The 17,143-nt window shown below is 43.3% G+C and overlaps 1 protein-coding gene across 5 annotated transcripts in view; it reads left to right on the top strand.

Annotated features, from left to right (window-relative positions):
* PRUNE2 (prune homolog 2 with BCH domain) overlaps positions 1 to 17,143 on the top strand; it is a 274,857-nt gene that overhangs the window by 176,603 nt on the left and 81,111 nt on the right. For all 5 annotated transcript variants that reach the window (XM_057549084.1, XM_057549085.1, XM_057549083.1 and 2 more), the window contains exons 7-9: positions 1,623 to 1,781; positions 4,512 to 11,082; positions 11,415 to 12,180. In XM_057549084.1, coding sequence (XP_057405067.1) covers positions 1,623 to 1,781; positions 4,512 to 11,082; positions 11,415 to 12,180 — 7,496 coding nt within the window. The remainder of the gene's footprint in view (positions 1 to 1,622; positions 1,782 to 4,511; positions 11,083 to 11,414; positions 12,181 to 17,143) is intronic.

Below are 17,143 nucleotides of genomic sequence, written 5' to 3'. Positions count from 1 at the left end.
TTTTTTTGAAGTACCTATTTAAAGATTATTATTATTATGACACTTGGACAATAAATTAAAAGCATGAAAGCTGACTGTGTGCATACTTCCAAAAGCTATTGTATTTGAGCATGATAAATTTCATTACCAAGTCAGTGCGATAAATCCTTTGTATTTATCAGCAATATATCCTGAGATCTTTGTGAATTCCCATGTGCACCTTGTAACTGAAGATGCCTAATGAGAGTAGTGGCCTCAGGAGTGGACAACAAGGCTCCTAGAGGCATGGAAGCTGGTGATCGGCTGGGCCCGCCCAACTGCCAGGTTTCTTGTGTGCCCTCTCGGGAACCTCATCGACCTTGAAATTTGGCTCAGCAGAATTACAGAGTACATGTATTATGGCAATTTTAAGTGGCTGGTAAATAGTCTAAGCCACAAATATCAAATCCACAAGTGTCAAAGAGCTACCATATACAAACATTAATCTGGACGTGAAAAAAATCTGCACCTATATGCACTGCACTGTTTAGTTCTTCATAATGGTTATCTGAGGAGGAGGTACATGGTACTTCCACTTCCTACGGGACATATTTCTGTACTGCTTTAACGTTTTACCAGTGGCATGCATAATTCTGATGACTTTGTAACCAGAAAAAAATTAGAATTCTTTATATCTCTTGAATGCACATCACGGTGATTTACACTGAGTAGAGCAGTGGACTGTCAGTTGATGATTATATGATTGTCATTTACATGTGCTATTATATATATATACACTATGATAAAGGATTATGTAGCACAGGTTGATTTTGTATATATGTCTCTCCAGTCATTCAACAAACTTTTCTTGAGCAACTAGTATATGCCATGCATTGTGCTAGGGGCTAAGATACGGTCTTCAGTGTTTTTTTTTTTTTTTTTTTTAAGAAAGAGAGACAACCATGCTGACAAAGTGGTTCTCATTGTAGTTAATAAAACTCGAAAAGGCCAGAACATTTCCACAGATGATGTGAGCCACAGGTCTGGGTACTCTGCGGTAATGGGTCCCTTTTCCACAGTTATTCATTCCTCCTTAGCTACCACTTAGAGCAAGCAGATCTGACATCACATCCCTAACACAAATCTCCTATACTTCTACACTGGAATAAAAGGCATTCAGTAGACTCAGCTAAATCCATCTTTAGGGATTCTGCTTGGAGTTCATGATAACCATTAGAAAACAATTATAGAAAAGAACAATAACTTTCTCCTATTTTTCTAGTGGGTTGTATCAATAATAATATTCAGCAGACATTCCTATGTCCTATGAACAATAAAAGGGAAAGTATGTTTTACAAAGTCAGTATTTGAATAAACATTTTAGGAAAAAGAGGTTAAGCTATTTGGTCCTCTCTAAACTATCCTTAATAATAATAGCAAAGATGCCTTCCTTTCCTGGTTTAGGAAAACAAAACAAAAAAAGCAAAAGTATATTTTAAGCCATAGCATGAAAATTTCCAAACTTTCTCAAAGCAAAGTGTTTATTTCATTTGCATCTAATAATAAGTATCAGTGGTAATACATCCTAAGAGTGGACAAATTTGTGGCACAACTCCCCAGAGCTGGGAAGTTTGACATTAATATCAAATTGACTGTTGTTTCAGGACTGTATGTTTCACAGCAGTATCACCAGTGATTTGAAAGCATTCTCAGACAAGTTCGGTTTTGATGTCCTCATTCTCTTGGCCAACTACCTGTCAGAGGAGCAGCAGCCCAGACGACAGATCGCTGTGTACTCTGAGAACCTAGAGCTGTGCAGTCAGGTAAGGACCTCCTTGACCCAGCACATTTCACTGCATCCCCTCCTGCTGGCTCTCAGAACATGCGGTGGAAGATGGCCATGGACTGGTGACTTAAAGAAATTGGTCCAAGAGATAAGGTCCTAGAGTTTGAGTTTTAAGAAATGTTGGGGGTATTTTGCACATTCTGTTAGTTAGTTAATTATTTATTTATTTATCAGTGCTTTAATTCAGATTTTTAGTTTCGATGCTATATTAATTAATTAGTTTTCAGTGCTTTCATTCAGATTTTTAGTTTTTAGTTTTGATGCTGTATTACCAAAAAATCATCTAAATAGAATTGTCAGTGAGATAAAAGTTGGCCTTTTTTTTTAATTGAGGTATAATTGACAGATAACATTATATTTCGAGCGTACAATATAATGAGTCAATGTTTGTATATGTTGTGAAATAATCACCACAATAAGTCCAGTTAACATCCATCACCATACATAATGACAGGTTTTTTCTTGCGATGAGGACGACTCTCTACTCTCTTAGCTGCTTTCAGATCCGCAGTACAGTATTATTAACTATCGTCTCCATGCGGTACATGACATCTCCATGACTTGTTTATTTCATAACTGGAAGTTTGTACCTTTTGACTCCCTTCACCCCACATAGGGGCATTTAAAAGAGCCCCATAACCATTTCTTTTCTAGGCTGAATTCATAAAGAGAAAGATCATATCTTTTTTACCCAATAAGGGCTAGTCCTCCTTTAGGTACCGTTCTCCTTGAGGACTACCTGGTGATAACAAAGTTTAGTCCCTGACTAAACATCTGTTTGGTGTCCAGTGTTTAGTAACTATGATCTGAAGCTTTAATCCAAGTTAGTTTTTTGACCACAACCACCCTGACACCTTGGATATGTCTTGAGAAAAAACATGCATATATGTTAAAAAAAAAAAAAAAAAAAAAGGTTTTTCTCCAGGTACTAAAATTCTGATTGGGTAATCAGTAAGATCTTCTTGGTTGAGAACAGAGTCTTTTAACCCAAGGCTTTGGAAATATAAGAAATAGACAAAATTAATGAAAATAGGGCAGTGGGTATGCCAAAGCAGGTGTATTTACTAACTAATATGAGAACATATGTAATTCATTATAATATGGATGACATGGACATAGAACGATTTCATCACTTATCTTTCCTCACTAATGGATTAGACAACTGGTCTACCCACAGGTGGCTAGAGGTGAAGTCTCAACTCCCTTCTTTGACATCCTCACTTTCTGTCCCCCAAGAGATCCATTTCTTGATATATGACTGAAGTCACTCTCCAGCCTCTCTGTGCCCTCTCAAGTCCAGATATGAATGAGCCCCCTTCTCCTGCTGCAGATGCTTTTGGTACCCTTCTGACCCACATACATCTGTGAATTGCATCACCAGCCTGTGGCTTTTTTAGTGCTTTGCTCTGCACTGAGTTTCAAAGCTGAATTTTGTCTTTGATCATTGGTTTCCTAGGGACAGGACTTAGGTCTCCTAAGCCTCCAATACAGTGGTTTTCAAATCATTTTTTGTAGCAAATCAATCTAGAAATTGGTTAATCTAAAAGAGACAGAAGTAGAAGAGTGGATGAAGAGGTTAGAAGCCCTTGAAGTTGACTCCACCATGTCTCTCCTCGGCCCCCACCCCAACCCTCCCCACCCATTTGCCCAAGAGACATCTCCTTAAAGTCTTGAGCAACACAAAGTCAAGACTGCTCTAGAGGAATCCTTCTTTGGCCACGTGGTCACGGTTGGTTAAGGGTCAGCCTTTGCAGCTTGACTGCCTGAGTTCAAAATGTGGCTCCATCACTTGTTAGCTGTGTGTTGTTGGTCAAGTTATTTAAGCTTCCTGTCTCTCTATTTCCTCACTGGAAAAATGGGGATAAAAAGTTCCTGCCTTGTAGAATTATTGTGAGGATTAAAGGAGATGATGCACATAAAACCCTTAGAACTGTGTCTGGCATATGAAAGCATTCAATAAATGTTAATTATTATTATTAATATCTGTGTGAGCGCTGTAGTTGTTACTATTATTGTTGTTGTTATTATTATTACCTCCACTAATCCTACGGGGCCATTTCAAATGCCCAGTGTGCAAAATATCTTCAACATTTCCTAAAAAAATCATAGAGCTACAGCCCAGTTTTGGCCTCACACTGACCATCACACATCTCCCTGCCTTCCAAGGCAGCTTTGTCTGTTCTGGGTCCCATGTAGATGCTTCCTGGGGCAGGAAGAGACAGTTGGGGCCTGAGTGCTGTTGAGAAAGCTGCCCCTGGTAGCTGCTTTCTCTTTCCTACTTTCTCCTTTGCCTTCTGAGGCTTTCAGAGGTTAAAGCAGGTCCTGGCTGCCTGCTACCAACAAGAGCCTTCCTTCTGCCCCATTTTCCCTTATTCCAATACTTTTCCCCTAGTTTTGTCAGCAACCAGCATTATCTCTGGCTTTTGCAAAGTTGAATTTTACTCCTGTTGGAAGATGGTATTAAGTTACACTGAGGAGAGGTTTTAAATGATTTTGGGTTCAACAAAAAGCCAATTTGGTAGGATTAAAGAAAGCATTGGTGGTATATTAAGTGGGACTTTCCATGTTTTATGTTATACAGTTCTCAGTCTTCTTTCTAGACAGATGAACACAGATTAATTTTACATTACAAAAAATTAAGAAAGACAAATTGCAAAGAGCTAAGAGAGCCTGAGTGCTCACACAAATCCCTGTGCCTCCCCGACAGATTTGCTGTGAACTGGAAGAGTGCCAGAACCCTCGCCTGGATCTGGAGCCCTTTGAATGTGGCTGTGACGAGATTCTGGTGTATCAGCAGGAGAACCCTTCAGTGACTTGTGATCACGTGGTTCTCCTGGTCAAGGAAGTCATCAATAGGAGGTGTCCAGAGATGGCCTCTAACAGCCGGACATCCTCCACAGAAGCCGTGGCAGGCAGCGCCCCGCTCTCCCAGGGGTCCTCCGGGATTATGGAGTTGTATGGTTCTGACATAGAGCCACAGCCCAGCTCCGTGAATTTCATGGAAAACCCTCCCGATCTCAGCGATTCTAACCAGGCCCAGGTGGATGTCAACGTGGACCTCGTTAGCCCGGATAGCGGGTTGGCCACCATTAGGAGCAGCCGCTCATCCAAGGAGAGCTCAGTTTTCCTCAGTGATGACAGTCCAGTGGGAGAAGGTGCTGGGCCTCACCACAGCCTCCTCCCAGGATTTGACTCCTACAGTCCCATCCCTGAAGGGGCAGTAGCGGAGGAGCATGCCCCATCTGGAGAACATGGTGAATCCTTTGACCTTTTCAACTTTGACCCAGCACCCATGGTTTCTGGGCAGTCCCAACCATCTTCCCATTCTGCAGACTACTCCCCAACAGATGACTTCTTCCCCAACAGCGATTCGTCAGAAGGACAGCTCGCCACGGGGCCTAAAAGACTTGATGGGATAGGGATGGATGTGTCGAATTATTCATCCAGTTCTCTTTTGTCAGGGACTGGCAAAGATAGCCTTGTGGAATTTGATGAGGAGTTTGTCCAGAGACAAGAAAGCCCCAGTGATAATTCTGAAAGAAATTTGAGCCTGACAGGGTTTGTGGAAGATGAATCTCTTTCACCAGAAAGTCTGAAAAATGCTGGAAGGAGGGTCCCACCAACACCTATGAATAGCTTTGTGGAAAGCTCACCATCCACTGAAGAACCAGCTCTACTCTCTTCAGAAGATATGACCCCCAAAACAGTCAACACGGGTCACACTGGGCCACCTCCAACCCAGGCACGGTGCAGCAGCTGGTGGGGTGGTTTGGAAATTGACTCTAGAAACACTGCAGATGCATGGAGTTCCAGTGAACAGGAATCTGTCTTCCAGAGCCCCGAGTCATGGAAAGATCATAAGCCAAGCCCAGTTGATAGGAGAGCCTCAGATTCTATATTTCAACCCAAGACTCTAAACTTCCCAAAGTCAAGTCCCTGGGAGTCAGAATTTGGTCATCCTGGGCTGGGCAGCAATAATATTCAAGACCAAAATGAGAAAAACTTGCAGTTTCAGGATATGTCCCCTGAAAACTCGCATTTGCCGAATGCTTTTCCTCAGGGAACAAACCACCTGATAGAAGACTTTGCTGCTTTGTGGCGTTCTGATCGCTCACCCACAGCCATGCCTGAGCCATGGGGAAATCCCACGGATGACGGGGAACCAGCTGCTGCAGCGTCATTCCCAGCCTGGAGAGCATTTGCTAAAGAAGATGACGCCGAAGCTTTGAAAAATACCTGGAATCTGCACCCGATGAGTGGTGAGACACCTTCTGTGAGGGACCCAAACGAGTGGGCCATGGCAAAAAGCGGGTTTTCTTTCCCTTCAGAAGACCTCATAGACATTTCGCACAGCGACGCAAATAGTGAAGCAGTTCCAGAAATCTGGGGCAAGAAGAACCATGACTCCGGGGATGATATTCTTGTATCTGGAAATCCCAGATCTGATCTGGATCATGCATGGAATAGTTCTAAGCCAGTCAAGGATGATCAGAATGGTTTCGTGGATCCAAAAATTAGGGGGAAGGTGTACGAAAATGTAGACTCCTGGAACCTTTTTGAGGAGGGTAACAAGAAAGGAGGGTCAGATGTCCTAGCACCTTGGGAAGATTCCTTCTTATCCTATAAATGTTCCGATTACAGTGCCTCCAACATAGGGGAAGATTCGGTGCCATCCCCCTTGGATACCAACTACTCCACTTCTGACTCTTACACTTCACCAACATTTGCCGGAGATGAAAAAGAAACCAAAGACAAGCCATTGGCTAAAGAGGCAGCTTTCGAGTCACAAGATGCTAACTGTACCTCAGGGGACGCTGACATGCCTCCTCAGTCCCCAGAGCAGCCACCTAGAGATAGTATTAGTTCGGGTCCTGGGAACCTGAAAATGTGGGCTTCACCTCACGCAGATGGTAGCTCTGAAATAAATGCCACTCACAGCCCAGATAAAGATTTACTCCAGGCAGAGCCCACAGATGATCAGAACACCTCCGTGGAGGATGACATTGGGGAAAGCAGCCAGTCCAGCTACGATGACCCCAGCATGATGCAGCTGTACAATGAGACAAACCGACAGCTCACGCTTCTGCACAGCAGCGCTAACTCCTGCCAGGCGGCCCCCGACAGTCTCGACTTGTGGAACCGAGTGATTCTGGAGGACACGCAGTCTACTGCGACCATCTCGGATATGGACAACGACTTGGACTGGGATGACTGCAGTGCGGCTATGGCCATCACCGGTGAAGGCCAGGCACAGGGGTACCCAGCGGAAGCTTCTGAACCCGAAACCCGATTCGCAGTGAGGCAGGTAGAACCCTGGACCGTGGAGTATCAGGAAGCAAATCAGACAGATTGGGAACTCCCTGCCTCTTCTGAGCACAGCTTGGACGCTGCTCCCAACGATTATCACATGCTGAATGAGAAAAGCGGGCAGCTGATCGCGGATAGTATTTGGGATTCCGTTATGAGAGAGAACGCCGTGTCATCATTAATGTTACCTGGCCCATCGTATGTTACAGATCCAGAACAAAGCAAATCACCCCCTGAAACTTCCAGCTCATTAGAAAAAATTCAGGACAGTCACATCCCAGACATGCTGGAAGCCTCTGGAGCCAGTGAGTCAGAAACACTTGATCCTGACAAGCAGGACACATGCAGGAGAACCCCACCCAGTGATGTGGCGTATTTGGTGACCACACTTGAGAATTCAGGGCATTTTGCATGCTCAGATCCCTGGAGGGGTCCCAGTTATGGACAAAAGGAAAGTGAGAAGGAATCCCATGGAGCCATCGATAGGGAGTGCCCCAGTGAGGAGGAGCCGATGGATGGAACCTCAGGGGCTTCTGGAAAAGGGCAAGGTGGCCAGGAGTGCCCTTCCCCAGCTGCATCTGATCATCCAGAAATCTCCAATGAATCAGGCAAAATCAGCTCTCTTTCGGTCACTTCCAGTCCTCAAACTGAGGAACCCCAGGAGGTATTAGAGCATGAGAAGGGGTCTTACACTCCAGACCCGTGTGATGTGCAAACAGAGGTGTCCATAGATCACCTGCAGGCAAAAGAGACCTGCGAAGAGCACCTCGTGAGTCACAGAAATTCAGGTGAAACTACTGAAATTTCAGGTAGGCTGAATTCCACAATATGTATATATCTACCTGAAATGAATGTGGAGGAAGCTGAAGAATGTAACATTCTGGAGCCGGAGAGAATGAACCAAGACCTACCTTATGGATGTCCCCAAGGACTTGACGTTTGGGATGGCCCTAAAGACAGTGATGTGCAGGTCAGCTGCACAAGTTCTGAGATAACTAAGAATCTCGAAGTTAAGAATACTGAAAACAGCCCTCCAGGAGCCAAGTTATCAGGAAATGATGACAGAGACAGTATTTCTAGTGAGTATACACATTCAAGTGCATCCAGTCCTGACCTAAATGACTCTTCGTCTGCATTGCCTTCCTGGGACCAAGGACCCAATACTGGGCATCAGAAGGAAAACCAAGATGATTGGAATACACAGAATTACCAAGAATCTGAACTAATTACTACTGATGGTCAAGTAGAAGTAAGTACCGAAATGAAGGGTTTGGAGAAAAACAGAATGGACAAGTTTGAAAAGAGCTTAGATCACAATGTTCCTAAATATTTAGAGATTTGGAATGACTCAGTAGATGGTGATTCCTTTTCCTCTTTGTCTAGCCCTGAAACAGGCAAATATTCTGAATATTTGGATGTATATCAGGAAAGAAATCTAGCAGTTAGCCATCAGGAAAAAAGTGAATGTGATATTCCTGAAACTGTGCAGCAAGAGGATGCCAAGTTCACTTCAACAAGCTCAGGTTCTGATGATGATAGTGTAGGCGATGAAGAGTCAGTGGAGAAAGAGATCCATTCAGCCACTTGCCAGGTTGCTCAGAGTGAACTCAGAGCTTGGGATTCATTGAATGAATCTAATAAGTCCTTGGCCACAGCTGATCCCAAGTCTGAGGAATGTTCTGCCTACATAGGCAGTCCAGAACCAGCAGAGAATGAGAATAAGTCAAACCCATTCATTGACAATCAACAAAGCAGCCCTGATCATTGGAATTTCTTGCCACTAAAGGAGACTGAAGTACAGGTTACAGCAGTGGAGAAGGAGACGAGGTCTTCTCCAGAAACAGGGAGGACGGGAGATGTCATATGGCAAATATCTCCCAAAGCTGAACTAAAGAATGAAAATTATTCTAATTTGGAAATGGCTGGCTTCTCAGCTGAGAGCACGGAGTGGTGGAACGCCTCCCTACAGGAAGGGCGACCAACTGAGAGAGCATATGAAGGGGAATTATCTAACTCAAGTGCTGTGCTAGAGATGAATTCCTCACCACGCCAAAACGCGGGTCCCTGGGGAGTACCCATTCCGGGTGATACTGAATCCCTGGAAACGCACTGTACCAATCCTTTCAGTGATAAACATGAGTCACGCTTTCTGGATAATAATGGGGAAAATGCCCACGAGCAACTTTGGAACATTCAACCAAGGCAGCCAGACCCAGAAGCTGGTCAGCTTAGCCAGCTTGTACTACTGGACCAAATTAAAGACAAGGATTCCAGAGAACAAACCATGTCTTCTGCCAGTGACAAACTCACCTCTGAAATATCTAGCCAAGAGCAGTGTCAGAATACAGTGCTGTCTGTCTGGAATCAGCCAGACCCAACATTTACTCACACAGATGAAGATAGATGCATTATATCTAATGTATCAACTCCTGAGTGTCAAGAAACAAATTGGTGGGAAGAAGAAAAATCACACCCCAGTGAAATGACAGATTCAAGCATTGCCTCTGAAGATTTCCCTGCTGTCAGTTCTTCCACCCAGTTGATAAAGAAGTCAGGCTCTGAATGGGACGACTCTACCCCTAGTGAGGGCCCCCAAGGTGCGTTTGTTCCAGACATTTTACACGGCAACTTCCAAGAGGGTGGGCAACTGGCCTCAGCTTCACCCGACTTGTGGATGGATGTGAAACAACCCTTCGGTGTGAAGACAGATGGTGAGAATCCTGATATACTGACTCACTGTGACCACGACAGCAATTCCCAGGCTTCCAACAGCCCTGATGTATGTCATGATTATGAAGCAAAGCCAGAGACTAAGCAGCACATCAGTGCTGGGATGGGACCTGAAGGGGAATCCGGTGAGTTATATCCCACCGAGCCAGAGAGAGATGAAGAACCCAGTCAGGAGCTGGCGCAGGAATTTGTCCCATGTACTTCAGAACTATCTTCTGAAAACGCAATTCCGCTGCCTCGAATCAGCGAGCAGGCAAACACAAATGACTCATCTCAACCTGCCTCTCACAAAGGTTCTCCTGAACCTTCCGAAATAAATGATGAAAACATTACAAGTTTAAAAGCATCAGAAAAGGAAGCCAACCCAGATACAGCACCAATTTTGGAACCCACTGACAGAACAATCCCAATGATTGAAAACGTGGGAACTAATATTTGTGTAACTCACCCAGAGCCAACTGTGGATAGCAACAGCTCTTGGATATCAGAAGACTTTTCTCCTGAGAGTCAGACCGATGCAGGGGGCCCGTCGGACCGTGAGCAAGCTTTTGCCACTGAGAATCCTGCCACAGTTCCTGATACTTTGCTAGCCTCGGACACTTGTCTGGATGTCGGCGAAGCTGCCTTTGACCACAGTTTCAGCGATGCCTCAGGTCTCAACACATCCACGGGAACAATAGATGACGTGAGTAAACTGACATTATCAGAAGGAAATCCTGAAATGCAATTTGATGGGGAGGCAGGGAAACAAGATATCTGTTCCTCTGAAGCCTCGTGGGGTGATTTTGAGTATGAAGTCATGGGCCAAAATATTGATGAAGATTTAATGAAAGAGCCTGAACACTTTGTCTATGGCGGTGACCCTCCCTTGGAAGAAGATGCCCTGAAGCAAGGGCTTGCACCTTACACACCTCCATTTGATTTGTCCTATCTCACGGAACTTACTCCTGGTGTCGAAACCACAGAGGAAGCTGGGACTCCAGAGAACACGCCTCTGGGGAGCGAAGCCGCAGAGATATTGCTTTCTGCCCTTCCTGATGAAAGAAACAAGGAAAACCACGCAGAGGCCACAAACAGACAGCCTGAATGCCAGCTGCTGCATGTTCCTGAAGACCCTGAGTCAGTTTCTTTGCCTGTCGGAGTCGACGCCAACATTGAGTTGTCTCCATCAAACGTTGACTGGGAAGTAGAAACAGATCATTCAGATTCACCAGCAGGTGGAGACATAGGACCACCAAATGGTAAGAAACCTTTCATTCCTCCACCCTCAAGAAATTGCTGCTTTCGTTCAATGAATGCATTTGTAAAACACACTTTTCCTACCAATGTGGCTATAGAGGAACTAACTACATTTGCAGTGCATGCTTAGCCAAGTTCTGCCTTACCACAGTAATTTCTACCGCTTGTCTAATAAGTGTCCTTGAGAGGGTCTGAGAAAATTAAACAGCTCTACAAAATAAAAATGTTTTTTAAACTATCTCTGTTTAGATAGATTGTTAGCGAAGATCACAAGTCACACCGTGTGTTAATTAAGCCTTGTTCTCTCCTTCTCACCTTCATCTTCCACTTCTAGGTGCCAGCAAGGGGTTATTAGAGTTGGAAGAAGAAAAAATAATTCCTACCAGAGAGCCTGAGCAGGTAAAATCAGAATACGGGGAAGAAAGGTACACTGAGAAGAATGAAGGTCATCCTGCACTACACATGGATTACATACTTGTAAAGCACGAAGAAAATTCACCCCCAGAGCCAGAGGCCTGTGAGGCAAGAGAAATCACGTCGGAATTAGAAGAGTTTCACATAGATTCCGAAGAAACGGGGCTGCCAGGAACTCAGTTAGCAAGCTTCCCAGACACACATCAACCTGCTTCCTTAAATGCAAGAAACCATCTTTCTGCAGAGAGAATGTCTTCCAAAGATGATAAGAGATCATCTTTTGAAAGCCCTAGGCAAGACCAGAGTTGGATGGTCTTGGGCCGTAGTGAGGTTGGTGACCCATCATCGGAGACTAGGGACTCAGGGCCTGGATGGTCTGGCAAGGCTGTGGAGCCAGCCTCTGATCACAGCTTGGGCAAGGGCCCCCAAATGCAGATTCTGGGAGACATGAAGCCTCTAGAATCTTCAGCACTAGAGGAAGCCTCTGGCCTGGGCAGCCAATCGTGGAAGAACCTGAGCCGAGGCAGCGCTGGCCCCGATACAGTTATGTTGCAGGCTGTCACCCATGGCAATGAATGGGAAATGCTCTCACCACAGTCTTCTCAGAAAAACATAATCCCTGAAATGGAAATGGAGGAGGAGACAGAGTTTCTTGAGCCCAGGACAAGGAAACCAAGAACAAAAGGGTAAGCAAAAAGCTCAGTTTATTTTTTTCCTGAAAACTATTTTATTGGAAACTGGGGAAATGGTGAGGGATTATGGAATGTGAAGAATACCTAGGTGATAGGAGCTTTGCTTATATTTATTTCAAAGCATATCATCCATAAAAGCAGCTGCTGGGTAACCATAATGATGATGATGATGATGATTTGTGTACCTTTTCAGCCAAAAAAAGTCCCTTCAGTTTCCATCCAAAGTCTTATACTTACTCTCCTGATACTTATACTTACTTCACCTACTCAATACCTATACTACCCTTAAATAGGCAGTTGGTGCTGGAGGGGAGAGGACACACACATTTATTCATAGTGCAAGGCAGTCTGCACACGTTATCTTATTTAATCTGTACAAAAACCCTCAAGTAGTAAGTATTATTATCTTTATTTTACACATACTGGTTGGGGGAGGGGAGTTGAGGCTCAGAAAGTTTCTATAACTTGCCTAGAATTAAGTAAACAGAGTGAACACTCTGGGATTCAAAATTTTCCACCACCAAAGCCTGTACTTTTCCATCAGACACACTGCCTATCGTACAGAAAAGGTGATGGTGGTTTCATGTAAGCATCTCACTTACTAATAAAGAAAGAAGAGAATCCACAGCAGGCTTAAAATCTTAATGTGAAACATTCATTCCTTAATTGACTGAAAAATTGGCAAATAACCATCAAACCAGAAATTCATTCATTCGTTCATTCACCACTTGGTTTTTGAGAATCTGCTCTGGCCAAGTTTCTGGGTAACCAGTGGACATTGTCCCTGCCCCCAAGTTTCCAGGCCCTGCTAAAACTGTTTACAGTGGTTTATTTCTCTTCAGTGGCTCTGATAAAGCCCTCCTGCTTCCAGGGACAAAAGGGCATGTTGTGAAAAGTAACCTAAGTAAAGGAGAAAATCATGTTTCCTCCTTAAAATGTAGTGGAGAAAAGATATCTTTTTCCTACTCATTTTTTAAAATTTAATTTTTATTTTACACTGGAGTATAGTTGATTTACAATGTTGTGTTAGTTTCAGGTGTACAGCAAAGTGATTCATTTATTCATATACATATATCCATTCTTTTTCAGATTCTTTTCCCATATTGGTCATTACAGAAAACTGAGTAGAGTTCCCTGTGCTATACAGTAGGACCTTGTTGATTATCTATCTCATATATAGTAGTGTGTATATGTTAATCCCAAACTCCTAATTTATCCCCTCCCCCCCTCGACATTTCCCCTTTGGTAACAGTAAGTTTGTTTTCAAAGTCTGTGAGTCTGTTTCTGTTTTGTAAATAAGTTCATTTGTATCATTTTTTTTAGATTTCACATACAAGTGATATCATATGATATTTGTCTCTCACTTAGTATGGTAATCCCTAGGTCCATCCATGTTGCTGCAAATGGCATTATTTCATTCTTTTTAATGGCTGAGTAGTATTCCATCGTTTATATGTACCACATCTTCTTTATCCATTCCTCTGTTGATGGACATTTAGGATATCTTTTTCCTCCTCATTTTAGGAGCGTAAAGGACTATACACACTGCATACCCACTGCAAGTCAAGGCAGCTGGATTCCAGCCTGGCTCTACCACTACCAGTTATGCATTTTAGGATTAACCCTAGGCTTAAGTTTCCTCATCCATAAAATCGGTGCATTGGGCTGGAGGATCTCAAGGCTTCCTTCATTATTGAATCCTGCGACCTTAATTTATGTATAAATAGAAAGTGTCCAGGAGAGCTTTGGCATTCACATTTCTCCGTGAAAGGGACAGAGAAATCAGAAAGAATAGCAGGGGCATATTGCAGGTTAGCAAAGCGCCATAAAGAGTTAAAATCTGTGCGATATTCAAGTGCAGCTTCATAAATCCAGACATTTTAAGTTGGCCTAATCTTTCTTTCTTCCTGTCAAGCTATTTCCTTCCAGAGGGACCTCAGATCTGTTGTCAAAAAGAGAGTAGCAGATGGATCTCAGCAGCCCTGCTGGCACTGTTATAGATTGAGCTCAGAACACAGGCAGCCTCGAGTTGGCTGAGCTATTATTTGGCTTCTTGTCTGCATTTTGCACATGCCCCTGAAACCCAACAGATGACAGTGTTCAATTGTGCCACTGGCCCCTTTTCTTTTAATGAGATTTCTTTGCTCATCTCTTTCTGCTCAGCCCCTGAAGTAATGGAAATCTTCTCACAGTTGGGGGAGGGGACAGATTTTCCCACTGGATTGTGTGTTACCTTTTGCCTAAATAATTTACTCTGACGTATTGGAAAGCTTTTCTCTGTGCTAGATTTGGGGAGGGTGCAGAATTATCTAAAACAGTAGTTTTCTAAATGGGACCCTAAAACCAGCAGGCCTCATCACCACCTGGATACTTGCTAGAAAGGCATATTACCTGCCTCACCCCATACCTCCCGAATCAAGAACTCCGGGTGGGACCCCGTCTGTGTTTCAACACTTCCCCCAGGGGATTCTGATGCACAGCAGTTTGAGAACCGCTGGTCTAAAACTTAGTCCCATCCCTCTAGGAGTTTACAGTTTAATAAAGGAGTTAAACATAAGTGAAAAGGTAGATAATAGTGTGATAGTTAAATCAAGATAGTTGATGACCAATGTCAGGTTAAATATAAATAGCTACCAGTTATGGGCATTTGCTCCGGACCAGGTACTAAGCATTGTATATACAGGCTCTCACGTTACCATGGCAACTGTATGAGGTAAGAATTACACAAGGGAGGAAACTGATGTCCAGAAAGTTTGACTCACTTGCTCTGGTTTATAGTTAGAAAGTGAAGAGGCTGGGATTTGAATTTGAGCCTCTCTATGTTAATAAGTTAAGAGAGAGGCATCTGTATAGGATACTTTTATGGATGAGGAACGAGGATGGCTTATCATCCAGCAGCATCAGGAGGCAGAGTGCCCAGGGCCCATGATATTTTAAAAGGCCCATGAGAAGCTTTGAATTTCTTTCAAAATTAAAAGAAAAAGTGATTATATTCCTATGTGGATTATATTCTGGTGTGGATTATATTTCTTTCTGCCAATGCAGATGTGAAGCAAATTTTTAGGGTTTTGTTTTGTTTTGTTTTGTTTTGTTTTGTTTTTAGTGAGAGAAGGAGCCCGTGAAGGCAAAAGTGCCTAAGGCCCACAAAAGTCATACTGCGGTCCTGAGAAGTGCGATTTGAGACAGGCATTAAAGGAAGCTCATAGTCTGGAAAGGTGGAGAAAGGAGGTGAGAGGCCAGCCAAGTTAACTGAGGAGAGTAGCATAAAGAAAATCCTGGAGACAGGAAGGTGATCACAGAAGCAATATGATAAGATAGCCATATTCTCCAGACCAAAAACCTGGAGACATCTTCTGATGCATAATCTGATCATAGGACCAAAATCAAGACTGTCCTGAAAAAAAAAAAAATTAAAACCTGGTCTTCAAAAATGAAAGTAGGCTGATAGTATATGCAAGATGACACACCATCTACAAATTGGCTTCTTGCCCTCACATCAGCCAGCCACACCTCTCAGCTCCCACACTGTTTTGGAGAGCAGTAGGCCATATTCTCAAAATCTGAGGGAGCATTAGAAAGACACCTTTTCTCATCGTACCTCACCTACTGTCTCTTGTTAACAAAACTTGTTATGAGTGCTGGGAGATAAACAATCTCTCTTGAGATCTTCAGCACTGTGTTCTAGTTCCCTAGGATCAATCTTCCCAGAGGCTTTTGCCAACAGCTTGGTCATCCTCCAGCTGTAGACCCGCCAGCTAAGGATTGTGCGCCAATACCCCGTACGATGATGCATATGCCTGATCTTTCCTGTGTGGTCACAGAGAACATCTACAGACTCATCTGCAGCACACAGACTTTTCTTAAAACAAAGAACCATGTATGTATTTACTTTAAGGAAGGCATGGTTGCAAGAATGTCATGTGAAGAAAGGGTAATTGTGTTTTAGTCAGTGTTCTCCAGAGAAACAGAACCAATAGGAGAAATATTATGTCTGAGAGAGAGAAAAGGGAGGGAGGGAGGGGAAATTATTTTAAGGAACTGGAATTGGCTCACACAGCTTTAGAGGCTGGCAAGTCTGAATTCTGTAGGACAGGCCAGCAGGCTAGAAACTCAGGCAAGAGTTGTTGCAGTTTTGAGTCAGAATTCTGCAGGGCAGCAGGCTGGAAACTTAGGCAGAGTCTCTGTGTTGCAGGTTTGAGGAGAGTTCCTTTCTTTTCAGGAAACTTCAGACTTTGCTCTTAAGGCCTTCAACTGATTGGACGAGGCCCACCCGCATTCCAGAGGGTAATCTGCTTTTCTCAAAGTCTGCTGATTTCAGTGTTAATCACATCTAAAAAATACTTTCACAGCAACATCTAGACTGGTGTTTAACCAAATAACTGGACATCGTAGCCTAGCCAAGTTGCCGCATAACATTATCAGAGGTTATATGCAGAAGCCTGAACTACATGCTAAGAGAGCATGGAACCATTAACGTTTGTAAACTCACCATCGGAATTATATAAATACATCGCTATACAAATATATTGGCTTTCTATAGGTGTGGGGCAAGGATATAGCTGTACGGGGTGATGGAAGGAAATAATTTCCAAGAGGACTAAGAAAATTGACAATACTTGTCCAACCTTTGTAGATACATGCAGCAGAGGGCAGTGGGGGAGGAAGGAGGGAGAGGGATGGAAAGGAGGGGGAACTCTTGTCACATGTACGTTTGAAACAGAGTATTTAGAAGTAACCTAATCCTTATATTTATGGAGCTATATCTTTTTAAAAAATTTTTATTGGAGTACAGTTGATTTACAATGTTGTGTCAGTTTCAGATGTACAGCAAAGTTAGTCAGTTATACATATACATAGATCCACTCTTTTTTAGATTCTTTTCCTATATAGGCCAATACAGGGTATCGAGTAGAGTTCCTTGTGCTAAATAATAGGTCCTTATTAGTTATCTATTTTA

This window comes from Balaenoptera acutorostrata, chromosome 6 (assembly GCF_949987535.1).
Source record: "Balaenoptera acutorostrata chromosome 6, mBalAcu1.1, whole genome shotgun sequence".
In the NCBI taxonomy this organism is placed as follows: Eukaryota; Metazoa; Chordata; class Mammalia; order Artiodactyla; family Balaenopteridae; genus Balaenoptera; species Balaenoptera acutorostrata.
This window is presented reverse-complemented; position numbering and strand designations above follow the sequence as displayed.